The sequence below is a fragment of the Aquarana catesbeiana genome, linkage group LG05 (genome assembly GCF_042186555.1).
Source record: "Aquarana catesbeiana isolate 2022-GZ linkage group LG05, ASM4218655v1, whole genome shotgun sequence".
NCBI classification, from domain to species: domain Eukaryota; kingdom Metazoa; phylum Chordata; class Amphibia; order Anura; family Ranidae; genus Aquarana; species Aquarana catesbeiana.
The window spans coordinates 174864407-174877706 of NC_133328.1; the positions used below are offsets into that span (position 1 = coordinate 174864407).

Consider the following 13300-nt stretch of genomic DNA (forward strand, 5'->3'; position numbering starts at 1 on the left):
AGTCAGGGAGGTGACCCAGAACCCTATGGTCACTCTGTCAGAGCTCCAGCATTTCTCTGTGGAAAGAGGAGAACCTTCCAGAAGAAAAACCATCTCTGCAGCACTCCACGAGTCAGGCTTGTATGGTAGAGTGTAGGGTTGTCCCGATACCACTTTTTTAGGACCGAGTACAAGTACCGATACCTTTTTTTCAAGTACTCGCCGATACCGATTACCGATACTTTTTTTTTAATGTCACGTGACAGTGTTTTTTTTTTTTTTTTAACAGTGCCTTTTTTTTGGGGGGGGGGGGGGGGGTGAACGTTGTATGTGTGTGTGCGCGTGTTTTTTTTTTATTTACAATTTTTATTTTTTACAATATTTTTTTTTTATTCTTTATTGCAATATGTGTTTTTTTTTTTTTTTTTAATCAGCCCTGTTGGGGGGCTTTGGTGAGATATCAGGGGTCTTAACAGACCTCTGATATCTCCCCCTTGAGACAGAGAAAGAGACCGAGGATAGAGATTCCCCAGTCCCTTTCTCTGCAGCCTCAGCTGCACTGAGAATGAATGGAGAGAAGACAGCGGCTTCTCTCCATTCATAAACTGACACATTGTAATCACAAGAGATTACAATGTTTCAGTTATGTGAATGGACAGAGTCAGCTGACTCTGTCTATTCACAAAGGAAGGAGGAGGAGGACGGCGTAACGGAGGGGGAGGACGGCGGAACGGAGGGGGAGAACGGAGGGGACAGAGAAGGAGAGGGGAACGGAGGGGACAGCGGAGGGGGACAGAGAAGGAGAGAGGAACGGAGGGGACAGCGGAGGGGGACAGAGAAGGAGAGAGGAACGGAGGGGACAGGAGAGGCACAGAGAATGACAGAGGAACGGAGGGGACAGCGAAGAGGCACAGAAAATGAAAGAGGAACGGAGGGGACAGCGGAGGGGCACAGAAAAGGAGAGAGGAACGGAGGGGACAGCGGAGGGGCACAGAAAAGGAGAGAGGAACGGAGGAGGACAGCGGAGGGGGACAGATGAAAGGAGGATGCAGTGACATACAGCGGTGAGCGATCACCGCTGTATGTCACTAAAGCTGCTGGAAGCCGGCGGGGGGAGAATCTTGTAACTCCCCCACGCGCCGATCACAGCCGTCCTCAAGGTATCGGGGGAAGCATCGGGAGCATTTGCCCGAGTACAAGTACTTGGGCAAATGCTCGGTATCGGTGCCGATACCGATACTAGTATCGGTATCGGGACAACCCTAGTAGAGTGGCCAGATGGAAGACACTCTTCAGTAAAAGGCACATAACAGCCCACCTGCAGTTTGACAAAAGACACCTGAAGGACTCTCAAACCATGAGAAACACAATTCTCTGGTCTGATGAAACAAAGATTGAACTCTTTGGTTAAATGGCAAGTGTCATGTCTGGTGGAAACCATTCACTACTCATCACCTAGCCAATACCATCCCCACAGTGAAGCATGATGGTGGCAGCATCATGCTGTGGGAATGTTTTTCAGTGGCAGGAATTGGGAGTCAGGAAAAGGTGAATGCAGCAATGTACAGAGACATCCTTGATGAAAACCTGCTCCAGAGCACTCTGGACCTCAGACTGCGGTGAAGGTTCATCTTCCAACAGGACAATGACCCTAAGCACACAGCCAAGATAACAAAGGAGTGGCCCAGCCAGAGCCCAGACTTGAACCCAATTGAACATCTCTGGAGAGATCTGAAAATGACTGTGCACCGACGCTCCCCATTTTAGAGGTCCTGCAAAGAAGGAGAGAAACTGCCCAAAAATAGGTGTGCCAAGCTTGTAGCATCATACTCAAAAAGGCTTGAGTCTTTAATTGGTAATTGGTGCCAAAGGTGCTTCAACAAAGTCTTGAGCAAAGGCTGTGAATTCTTAAGTACATGTGATTTTTTTTTTTTAATAAATTTGTAAAGATTTCAAACAAACTTCTTTCACGTTGTCATTATGGGGTATTGTTTGTAGAATTTTGAGGAAAATAATGAATTTAATCCATTTTGGAATAAGGCTCTAACATAACAAAATGTGGAAAAAGTGATGCGCTGTGAATACTTTCCAGATGCACTGTATATACACACTAAATCTTTTTTTATATAGAACATGTATGTTCCACCTTCAGGGCCAGTTCACACCAGAAGCAGTCCAGTGCGTTTTTTGTCTGCATCAAAAACGCTTGGAAAGTAGGTCATATGGTTACCAGTGGCATAGTTCACACCAGTGCGATCAGTACCAGTTCCAGAAAGAAATAAAAAAGTAGGACATGCTGCATTTTTTCTGCACTGAACTGTACTGGAACCCAGTAAAAAACATCAAAAACGCACTGGAAAGCACTGGAACACATCAAAAACGCACTGGACAGTACAGTGAAAAGAAAACCAGAAAAAAAGCACCTGGAATGTATCCAGAAACGCATTAAAAAACGCACAGGAAGGTGTCAAAAATGTGTCCAAAAAATGCATCTGGAATGGATCTGGAGTGTGTTTTTGTGGTGTGAACCAGCCATCATCTAAAGTGTTAAAGAAGTCTTCTTTAATCATTAAAAAAGTCTCAGGAAGAATAAAAGATTACCGGTTGGTCCAGCGATTCATGTAAAGAAATGATTTGCATTCATAAACAATATACCTAAATATTTTACAGAAAACCACTTATTTATGTCCTATATTTTTGGCTGTGACTCCCACCCCTGTATGAAGCCAGATTTATGGGTGCTCCAGCAAAGCCCAGTAGCTATCACCCATCTGCTATGTCCTTCTGCTATCATTACTCTATCAAGCAATTCAAAACTGTCTCTCTGCTTCGCAAAACTTTGCTTTAACTGGGGTATACGTCTAAGTTTGTAGTTTGTAACTTAGCCACTTGTTACATGATGGATTCTCACCTCCTTTTGGAACCTGAGAGATACACTTCTTTAGGCTACATGCCCACGGACGTTTTAAAAAACGAGCTGCAAAGCTAGTACCGTCGCCAGGAAAAAAGCGGCGTTAAAAACGCAATTTTTTTCGCGTTTTGCATTGGCGTCAATGTGTGTTAAGCCACGCTAGCTTTCAGCTGCTTTTCTCTGTCTCTATTCAAAATCAGTGGTTCCCTATGGGGCAGGTGTGCAATGACTTATATTGGCATGGGGCGGGGCCACCCGATGACGCAAGTTAGAGGCCACGCCCCTTGTGATGTCATCACCCCAGGTTTGGTCTGGGGGGGGGCGCTCGCTCATCCCCCCCTTAACTGACCTGCCAGGCTGCGTGCTCAGATAAGGGTCTGGTATGGATCTTGGGGGGAACCTCACGCAAAATTTTGTCGGGGTTTCCCTTCAAGATTCTCAGCACACAAGTTGCACTGCAAGTCGGATCATCTTGATGCGACTTCTATTCAAATCGATGGGCTCCCATAGGGAACCATTGATTTTGAATAGAGACAGAGAAACGCTGGAGGGGGCATAATGCTGTGTATACATTGTTAAGCGTCGTTAAATCACGTTTAACACTTTTTACCGGCGAGCCTCAGAACGCACTGGTCCTGGTTTTTTTTTTGGAGCTTAATGCCACTTACGGCTCAAAAACGCCATGGTGGGCATGAGGCCATAGGCTAAAATGGAGAGGCATTTTTAAGCTGCAAAAAATGCTCATAAAAGCGGCTGTAAAAACGATCGTGGGCATGTAGACTTATGACTGTGGCCTGTGTCTCTCTGGCCATTCTTCCCTCCAATTTCATGTGTTCCTGATCTGTCCCTAATTGGGGTGTGAAAGATTTCCTCATTTGATCATCTCTGTATAAATTGAGTTGTGCCCATGGGGGAAGTCAGAGACAGGGGGTTTAGGCAGAGTCGGTTTTGCAGCCATGAGTAATTTTTCTGCAGGAGTAATTAGCAGTTGAACACAGCAGTTTAACGAAAGCAGCAAGAAAAGATCAAAGAACTCTGCTTCACTCTAGATTGACCACAAACCACCACTTTAGAAGGCATCCCGCAAGTCTGAATCCTATTCCCACTACCCTGCCTTCTTATACTAGTATCCTCTGCTTTCAAATTCTCACTTCCTTTCCCCTCTTCTCCACCCCAAAACGTGTACAGATCACCATCACTTATACCCTCTCCCTACTACTGCTCTCATCATCTCCTGCTAATACTTGACCCACCTGCTGACCCACACACAAAGACAGGGAAGCACGTGCAGTCATACACCTCCCACTCACATCTTGCTTATCTCACCCTCCTACTAACCTCTAGGGATATCTCTCCTAATCCCGGTCCTCCAGTATCTCACCCCCATACCCAGAACCCTCCCTTCTCCAGCATCAGCCGCAATTTTCTCAATCTTATCTCGATCCCCCTGCTCCCAAAAACCACCCTCCCCTTCTCATGTGCCCTCTGGAATGCCTGCTCTGTCTGCAATAAGCTCACTTCTGTCCATGACCTTTTTGTTTCCCACTCCCTTAACCTTCTTGAAATCATGGAAACATGGCTTCAAAGACAGATTCTGCCTCACATACAGCCCTCTCCCATGGAGGCCTCCACTGGACTCACTCACCAAGACCCAGTGGACGGAAAGGAGGTGGAGTTGGTTTGCTTTTATCCCCACTTAGCACGTTTCAAGTCCTATCTACCCTTCCTTCTCTATCCTTCTCTATCCTTCTCTTCTATTGAGACTTTCACAATGTGCTTGTCACCAACCACCTGTCCCACCAAGCAGAAAACAATTAGCCGCAGAAACCTTTGCCACTTTATTCCATCTCTTTTCTATTCTGCAACTGACCACCTCCATGACAAAATCTCACCCCTGTCTTGCCCCAACCTGGCCACCTCCATCTACAACAGTTCACTTTCATCCTCACTGGACTCTCTTGCGCCTCTCACCACACAAAATGTCAGGCCCCGAGTATTACAACCTTGGAAGACCAACAACAGAAACCTTAAGAAACATAGCTGAGCACTGGAGCGAATGTGGCATAAAACCAACTCCCAGCATGCATTCCATTCAACCAATATAAATCTGCCTTCTTAAAATACAATTCCTCCCTCCATGCTGCCAAACAAACCTACTTTGTCACCCTCATTAATACTCTATCCTCCAGTCCTCGTTGTCTCTTCTCTACTTTTAACTCTCTACTTTCTCCACCACCATCTCCAACCAGTAACTCACTCACTGGCCACGAGATTGCCAATCACTTCAAAAACAAGATTGCTGTGTTTTGGACCGAACCAGAACCGTTCGGTACTTTTGTTTCTGTCCCCCTGTCCAAATTAACCTTCTATATAAAAGTGTGCACACTTGAAGCAAATTACTGACACATACACAAGTTCAGTAGTTTGATACGTCTCCCTTATTACTTCCTGCTCGAGCGGCTAATATACCGTGAGCCGGATGTTTCGTTCTCAAAAAGGCAAGCGTATATAGACCACTAAATATACATATTCATTACTGTGACAAAGTATAAGCTTTCAGCTGGGTTATATCTATATAAGGGAATAGAAAACTATCATAGCTAAATAGGGGGTCTTGTTTCCAGTTCTTGGGTGTAGTCTCAAAGTCTTGAAAACTGGCCAATGTTCTTTAACTTGTTCTTAACACTTGCAGTTCTGTTCCACATGAAGGGGGAGGGGGAGGTAAGCTGGCAGACATCTAATTGAATATGGTTAAGGCTAATAGCTGAGAGAGAGAGAGATAAGCACTTATATCTATATGGTTATATTTGAAATTGGCATTTCACCATAACACTCATAATCACATCCATTACAATTCCCCCCTTGAAATGCTTATTTCAACTAACTGTCCCTCACACTGAAAGTCCTACACCCAGCCCATCCCCCTCTGCGACTCTTTTAAGCCGTATGTAGAGAAAGAGCAGCGACTAGTTCACTACCCCCCTCGATACAGCTGGAGGAGTGCGGCCAGGTGCTATCTGTCCCTATAGCCCTATGATGTTGCACCTTGGGGGAGGGTGACTGTAACGGAGTGTAACACATAATTTTCATCATAATTTTCATCAAGCCTTACATAGACATCGTCATCATCATCTGATATCTCTTGGTTCATGAACGTGGGGGTAGTTTGGTCAACGGCCTTTTCCACACACTTCCTGATGCAGGGGAGAACGCAGCAGATTATAGCCACCATTACCAGGATAGCTATTCCTATCTGGGTCAACATTCCCTGCCATCCTCCCTTTATCCAGGTAAAATACTGATCCCTGGGGTTGGTGAGCCCTGAATTCTGTTTTAGTTCTTTGGGCAAGTCCACAAGTTTCTGGATGGCTAAAGTCACTTTACCATTTGGGCCGGTGTTGTCTGGGATGTAAGTGCAGCATGTACTTGTCTCGGGGATCATCTTACACACACCCCCCTTTTCAGCTAGGAGCATGTCTAAGACCATACGGTTTTGGAAGGTCATGTGTGAAGCTGCTTCCAACTGTTCGGCTAAACCTTGGAGTGCATCTCTGGTGTAATTGACAAATCTTTGTTGATTATAGTAAATGTAATTTATCCAGTATACATTTTTATTTACAGTGCTAATGGGAATCAGTGACTCAAAACCTGCTGCTACTTGGTCTCTTGCTTTGAACTCATCTGGGACCCCCCTTGGGACCCCTATGGCATCTATGTATACATGAGGGTCAAAACTTCCTTCTGGGGCACTCCTGCGTCTTCTGTTTGGTTTGGGTACATCACTTGCTTCTGGCCTGGCTCTGGGTCTTGTGAGAGAATATGCAGGGGCATTATGGCTTCAGCCATTGCACATTCTCCTGTCCACTGTCCTGTCATTCTGCTTCTAATTTTCATGCCTCCACAGATCCAGTACACGTCTCCTAGAGACTGAACTTGATTTTGCACTAGATTTGCAAACACCTCACTGTAATGCCCTGTACACGGTCGGATTTTCCGACGGAAAATGTGTGATAGGACCTTGTTGTCGGAAATTCCGACCAGGTGTGGGCTCCATCACACATTTTCCATCGAAAACCATATAACCTACTTTCCATGCATTTTTGATGAAGAAAAAAAACGCACTGGACTGTATGTGGTGTGAACTGGCCCTGAATCATATACACTCTGTCTTCCAGCCATTCTTTATGTTCACATTCTGCCCTCCAGCAACTCTTCACCCCCCGCCTCATTCTGTCCTCCAGCAGCTCTTCATCCTCCCCCCTCATTCTGTCCTCCAGCAACTCTTCACCTCCCCCCTCATTCTGTCCTCCAGCAACTCTTCACCCCCCCCCATTCTGTCCTCCAGCAACTCTTTATCCACCCCTCATTCTGTCCTCCAGCAACTCTTCTCCCCCCGCTCATTCTGTCCTACAGCAACTCTAACCCCCCCTCATTCTGTCCTCCAGCAACTCTTCAACCCCCCCCCCTCATTCTGTCCTCCAGCAACTCTTCATCTCCCCCCCCCCTCTGCACACACAGAGTCATGGCTTGGCCCCACCCCCCTCCTGAGTGGCTTATTGGGTGTTACTGACAACAGCGGGAGCCAATGGCTCCCGCTGCTGCCAAATCCATTCAGGAGTGCGAGTCCCCATAGAGGCAAGGCTCTCATGGACATCGCTGGATTGAGAGGGGGCTCAGGTAAGTATTGGGGGGGGGGGCTGCTGCACACAGAAGGTTTTTTAGAATGCATGAGGTAAAAAAACCTTGTGCCTTTACAACCACTTTAAGTCAATGAAAAATTTGATGAAAATCAATTCCACTTTTTGTCAACAAACGAAAATGAAATGAAAATGTGAGGAAGGGACGTTTTCCCACCTGAACTTTTGTTTTCCTTGGAGCTCTGCCGGTCTAGTAAAGCCCCAGCCCCCTTACTCTATTGGCCAGCTGTAATGGCTGAGAGATGCAAGCTTCCATCAATCCTTTCCCTTTCCTTTATTCTATTTTTATTTTTACTCTATTTAATATTCAATATGTATAGATATAACATTACAGACTATATAGGATGATAATGTCATGGTTCAATATTAGAATATTAATATAGGGATATATGGCAGTGATCCGCAACAAAATGGTGACATTTAAGCTGTTAGAATATGGCAGAGCCACGGATGTAACAACAAACCAAGGGAAAATGGCGACCACATCTATGATAATAGGCTACGAGAAAATGGTGGATTCCAGGACTATATATGATTGATATAGCGTCAGCCTATCTCCCTGAGGAGGTCACGAGGTGTGACGAAACATGTAGGAGGGACCTGAGAGGCTGACGCAGATAGGATTATGAGAGTTGTAGGACTGTGTACGAGCCATGGACGGGTGATCTTATTGTCGGTACTGCAGAGCTGGCAGAAAGTAACCATCCTGACCACTGTCACGCTGTACATGCTAACGTATCATGATGTTAATGTGAGTGTTCATTTGGCACATGTTTTAATAATTAAAGGTTTTAAAACGGTAAAGCACTATTGCATATTCTTATTATTTTGCATGACCATATTGAGCTATCAAGCCGGAGATCAGTTTATATACAGATTGAGAAGCGTGGGGCATGCTGACAAGTAATCTAGCAAGGATTGATATATAAGTCTAAGGGAAAGTCTTAAAGGCTTATAATCTACTGTATTAGGGTGAGGGTACATCTTAAACGGTGGATGTGGCACATTGTGAGTGAAAAGGACTATTCACGGTGGAATTAAATGAAGATTAAGGATTATTTTGTATCACAATATTGCGGATCTGCAGAGTATATTCTTTACAAAGAAACTTTTTGCACAGAGGAAATACCGGTAGTTTTTTGCACAAAGTCTTTTGCACTACAGTTTTAAAGAGACATTTATATGTTTTTGGATGTTTGAATTTGTTTTTTGGATTATATTAGTGGTATAGATTTGCACATTTATAGCGCTGCACTATACGTATGTATATTTTGTGTTATTTCACTATAAGGAAGTGGAGGGAGTGCTGGCAGCTGTTTTATTTCATTTTTCAACTTTTACACTATTTATTGGGTTGGAGGATTGGCAGCTCACGAATCATCCATCCTTTCCTACGTAGTTCCACACATTACACTAATTCTCATTAGCTCTTTGGCTCCCTCTGCTGGCCTTTTCTAAATCGGCACCACAATTCCATGACCAGCCTATATTAATAGCATATTAACGTGCCACCCTCGCTATAGCCGAAAGACAGCTACAGCGCGGGCTTCCAATGCCAGGAGGGCATCTTTGGATGTCCTCCCATGATCACGCTGCCCGGAGCAGTGCTGCAGGGTGCTCTGATTGCCAAATCCTTCGGACTCAGCTGATCACGGATCGGGGTAAAGGGCCAATTACGGTGTCTCTTTACCACGTGATCAGCTGTCAGTCAATGACAGATGATCACAGGATGTAAACACAAGCTGGTAATCGGCTTGTGTTAGGGACATGTGCACTGATAATCAGTGCACTTATTAGTGCAGTCCAAACAGTGCCCACCAGTGCCGCCATTCAGTGCCCACCAATGCCATCTATCAGTTCTGCCAATCAGTGCCCAGCAGTGCCTTAGTGTCGCCTATCATTGCTGCCTATTAGTGCCCATCGCTGCAGCCTCATCAGCGCATATTAGTGAAGGAAAACAATTACCTGCTTGCAAAGTTTTATAACAAACTATAAAAAAAGTTTATTTTTCCAAATTTTCGGTCTTTTTTCTTTTTCATACATCATGGGACACAGTCAGGCTAATATTCATTACCTGCTGGGTTATACTTCATCATTAGGTGAATGGACACTGGTAGACCAAAGGTCTTCAGACAGGAAGGGATGCCCTATATAACCCCTCCCATACAGGAACTACTTTTGTTTTTTACTAGTGTCTGCAAGGTGGATGGCACGGTTTGTTTGAGCTCTCTAAACTCCAGGTCTCTAGTCCCACAAACGGTTCCAAAAATGAAATCAAGGGATTGACCGATCGGATCCATTTGACACAGGCTTTTACTGTGAAATAGCGCACTACGGTGCGCCATTTCGCCTTGGTTCGCCATGGCGCAGTGCATTCACAAGGGCTCAGCAGTTTGTTTGGCGGCCATGCCACATGCAGATTCGCCGCAAATGCGCCATAGCCTTTATCTAGGCGCACAAAGATTTGGGTCGTACGCGAATACAGTCACGCACACTTGCCGGGACCGCGCACATGTGTGCGACATAGAACGTTCCGCCGCACACCCAGTTTATTTAAGCTGTGTATGCCAAGCATGTGGTGCTTACAGAAGGCAGCTGTGGGACACAGAGCAGGCTCTGAATAGACACTTGCAGTGGTTCATTTATCCTTACCCGGGTCATGTGAGTTAGCAGGTGTTGCTTGGCAGGCTAAAGGTACTTAGCAGGATTGTTGCATAGGGGCTTGGTGAGCCCTATTAATGGGTCTCCCTTTTGAGGTGTTTTAACTACACCCAAGTACTCTTTGTTTGCGGCATTGAATGTATTCCAAAAAGAGGAGTGGGACTAACACCACAGGGAAGGGCACACCTATGTCATCAGTAGTTCCTGATGAACCTAGTTGTATCCCAAGTGTTGTATCCCCTGAAAGACCAGAGGCTCCCGGGCAATCTGAGCTGCTGCGCCTATCTGGTATTGTACCTACAGTCAATGCTGCTGCTTCACCCTTTATCACTAAGGTTAACCACTTCAGCCCCGGAAGGATTTACCCCCTTCCTGACCAGAGCACTTTTTCCAATTTGGCACTGCGTCGCTTTAACTGCTAATTGCGCGGTCATGCAATGCTGTACCCAAACGAAATTTGCGTCCTTTTCTTCCCACAAATAGAGCTTTCTTTTGATGGTATTTGATCACCTCTGCCGTTTTTATTTTTTGCGCTATACACGGAAAAAGACCGAAAATTTTGAAAAAAAATTATATTTTCTACTTTTTGTTCTAAAAAAAATCCAATAAACTCAATTTTAGTCATACATTTAGGCCAAAATGTATTTGGCCACATGTCTTTGGTAAAAAAAATGTCAATAAGTGTATATTTATTGGTTTGCGCAAAAGTTATAGCGCCTACAAACTAGGGTACATTTTCTGGAATTTACACAGCCTTTAATTTATGACTGCCTATGTCGTTTCTTGAGGTGCTAAAATGGCAGGGCAGTACAAAACCCCCCCAAATGACCCCATTTTGGAAAGTAAAGACCCCAAGGAAATTGCTGAGAGGCATGTTGAGCCCATTGAATATTCATTTTTTTTGTCCCAAGTGATTGAATAATGACAAAAAAAAAAAAATAAAAAAAAAAAAAATTACAAAAAGTTGTCACTAAATGATATATTGCTCACACAGGCCATGGGCATATGTGGAATTGCACCCCAAAATACATTTAGCTGCTTCTCCTGAGTATGGGGATACCACATGTGTGGGACTTTTTGGGAGCCTAGCCGCATACGGGGCCCCGAAAACCAATCACTGCCTTCAGGATTTCTAAGGGCGTACATTTTTGATTTTACTCCTCACTACCTATCACAGTTTTGAAGGCCATAAAATGCCCAGATGGCACAAACCCCCCCCCCCCAAATGACCCCATTTTGGAAAGTAGACACCCCAAGCTATTTGCTGAGAGGCATGTTGAGTCCATGGAATATTTTATATTTTGACACAAGTTGCGGGAAAGTGACAATTTATTTATTTATTTATTTATTTTTTTGCACAAAGTTGTCACTAAATGATATATTGCTCACACAGGTCATGGGCATATGTGGAATTGCACCCCAAAGTACATTCTGCTGCTTCTCTTGAGTACGGGGATACCACATGTGTGGGACTTTTTAGGAGCCTAGCCGCGTACGGGCCCCCGAAAACCAATCACCGCCTTCAGGATTTCTAAGGGTGTACATTTTTTATTTCACTCTTCACTGCCTATCACAGTTTCGGAGGTCATGGAATGCCCAGGTGGCACAAACCCCCCCCAAATGACCCCATTTTGGAAAGTAGACACCCCAAGCTATTTGCTGAGAGGCATGGTGAGTATTTTGCAGCTCTCATTCGTTTTTGAAAATGAAGAAAGACAAAAAAAAAATTTTTTTTTTCTTTTTTTAATTTTTAAAACTTTGTGACAAAAAGTGAGGTCTGCAAAATACTCACTATACCGCTCAGCAAATAGCTTGGGGTGTCTACTTTCCAAAATGGGGTCATTTGGGGGGGGTTTGTGCCACCTGAGCATTCCATGGCCTCCGAGACTGTGATAGGCAGTGAAGAGTGAAATCAAAAATTTACGCCCTTAGAAAGCCTGAAGGCGGTGCTTGGTTTTCGGGGTCCCATACGCGGCTAGGCTCCCAAAAAGTCTCACACATGTGGTATCCCCGTACTCAGGAGAAGCAGCAGAATGTATTTTGGGGTGTAATTTCACATATTCCCATGGCATGTTTGAGCAATATATCATTTAGTGACAACTTTGTGCAAAAAAAAAAAAAAAAAAAAAATTTGTCTCTTTCCCGCAACTTGTGTCACAATATAAAATATACCATGGACTCGACATGCCTCTCAGCAAATAGCTTGGGGTGTCTACTTTCCAAAATGGGGTCATTTGGGGGGGGGTTTGAACTGTCCTGGCATTTTATGCACAACATTTAGAAGCTTATGTCACACATCACCCACTCTTCTAACCACTTGAAGACAAAGCCCTTTCTGACACTTTTTGATTACATGAAAAAATTATTTTTTTTTGCAAGAAAATTACTTTGAACCCCCACACATTATATATTTTTTTAAAGCAAATGCCCTACAGATTAAAATGGTGGGTGTTTCATTTTTTTTTTTTCACACAGTATTTGCGCAGCGATTTTTCAAACGCATTTTTTGGGGAAAAAAAACACACTTTTTACATTTTAATGCACTAAAACACACTATATTGCCCAAATGTTTGATGAAATAAAAAAGATGATCTTAGGCCGAGTACATGGATACCAAACATGACATGCTTTACAATTGCGCACAAACGTGCAGTGGCTACAAAATAAATACATTTTTAAAAGCCTTTAAAAGCCTTTACAGGTTACCACTTTAGATTTACAGAGGAGGTCTACTGCTAAAATTACTGCCCTCGATCTGACCGTCGCGGTGATACCACCATGCATGGTGCAATTGCTGTTTACATTTGACGCCAGACCGACGCTTGCGTTCGCGCGAGAGCAGGGGGGACAGGGGTGCTTTTTTTTTTTTTTTTTCTTTATTATTTTTTTGCTTTTTTATCTTATTTTAAAACTGTTCCTTTCATTTTTTTTTTTTTTTTAATCATTTTTATTGTTATCTCAGGGAATGTAAAGATCCCCTATGATAGCAATAGGTAGTGACAGGTACTCTTTTTTGAAAAAATTGGGGTCTATTTGACCCTAGATTTTTCCT

General features: G+C 44.1%; 1 protein-coding gene across 4 annotated transcripts in view; it reads left to right on the forward strand.

The window, feature by feature from the left end:
- LOC141144572 (acyl-CoA dehydrogenase family member 11-like) overlaps positions 1–13300 on the forward strand; it is a 276817-nt gene that overhangs the window by 9292 nt on the left and 254225 nt on the right. The window contains exon 1 of one of the 4 annotated variants that reach the window (XM_073630366.1): positions 8181–8338. The exons of 1 other annotated variant lie outside the window; for it this stretch is intronic. In XM_073630366.1, coding sequence (XP_073486467.1) covers positions 8328–8338 — 11 coding nt within the window. In that variant the 5' untranslated portion in view covers positions 8181–8327. Of the gene's footprint in view, positions 1–8180; positions 8339–13300 lie in introns of those variants that run through there. 2 more of the 4 variants (XM_073630368.1, XM_073630365.1) reach the window with 2 other exon arrangements.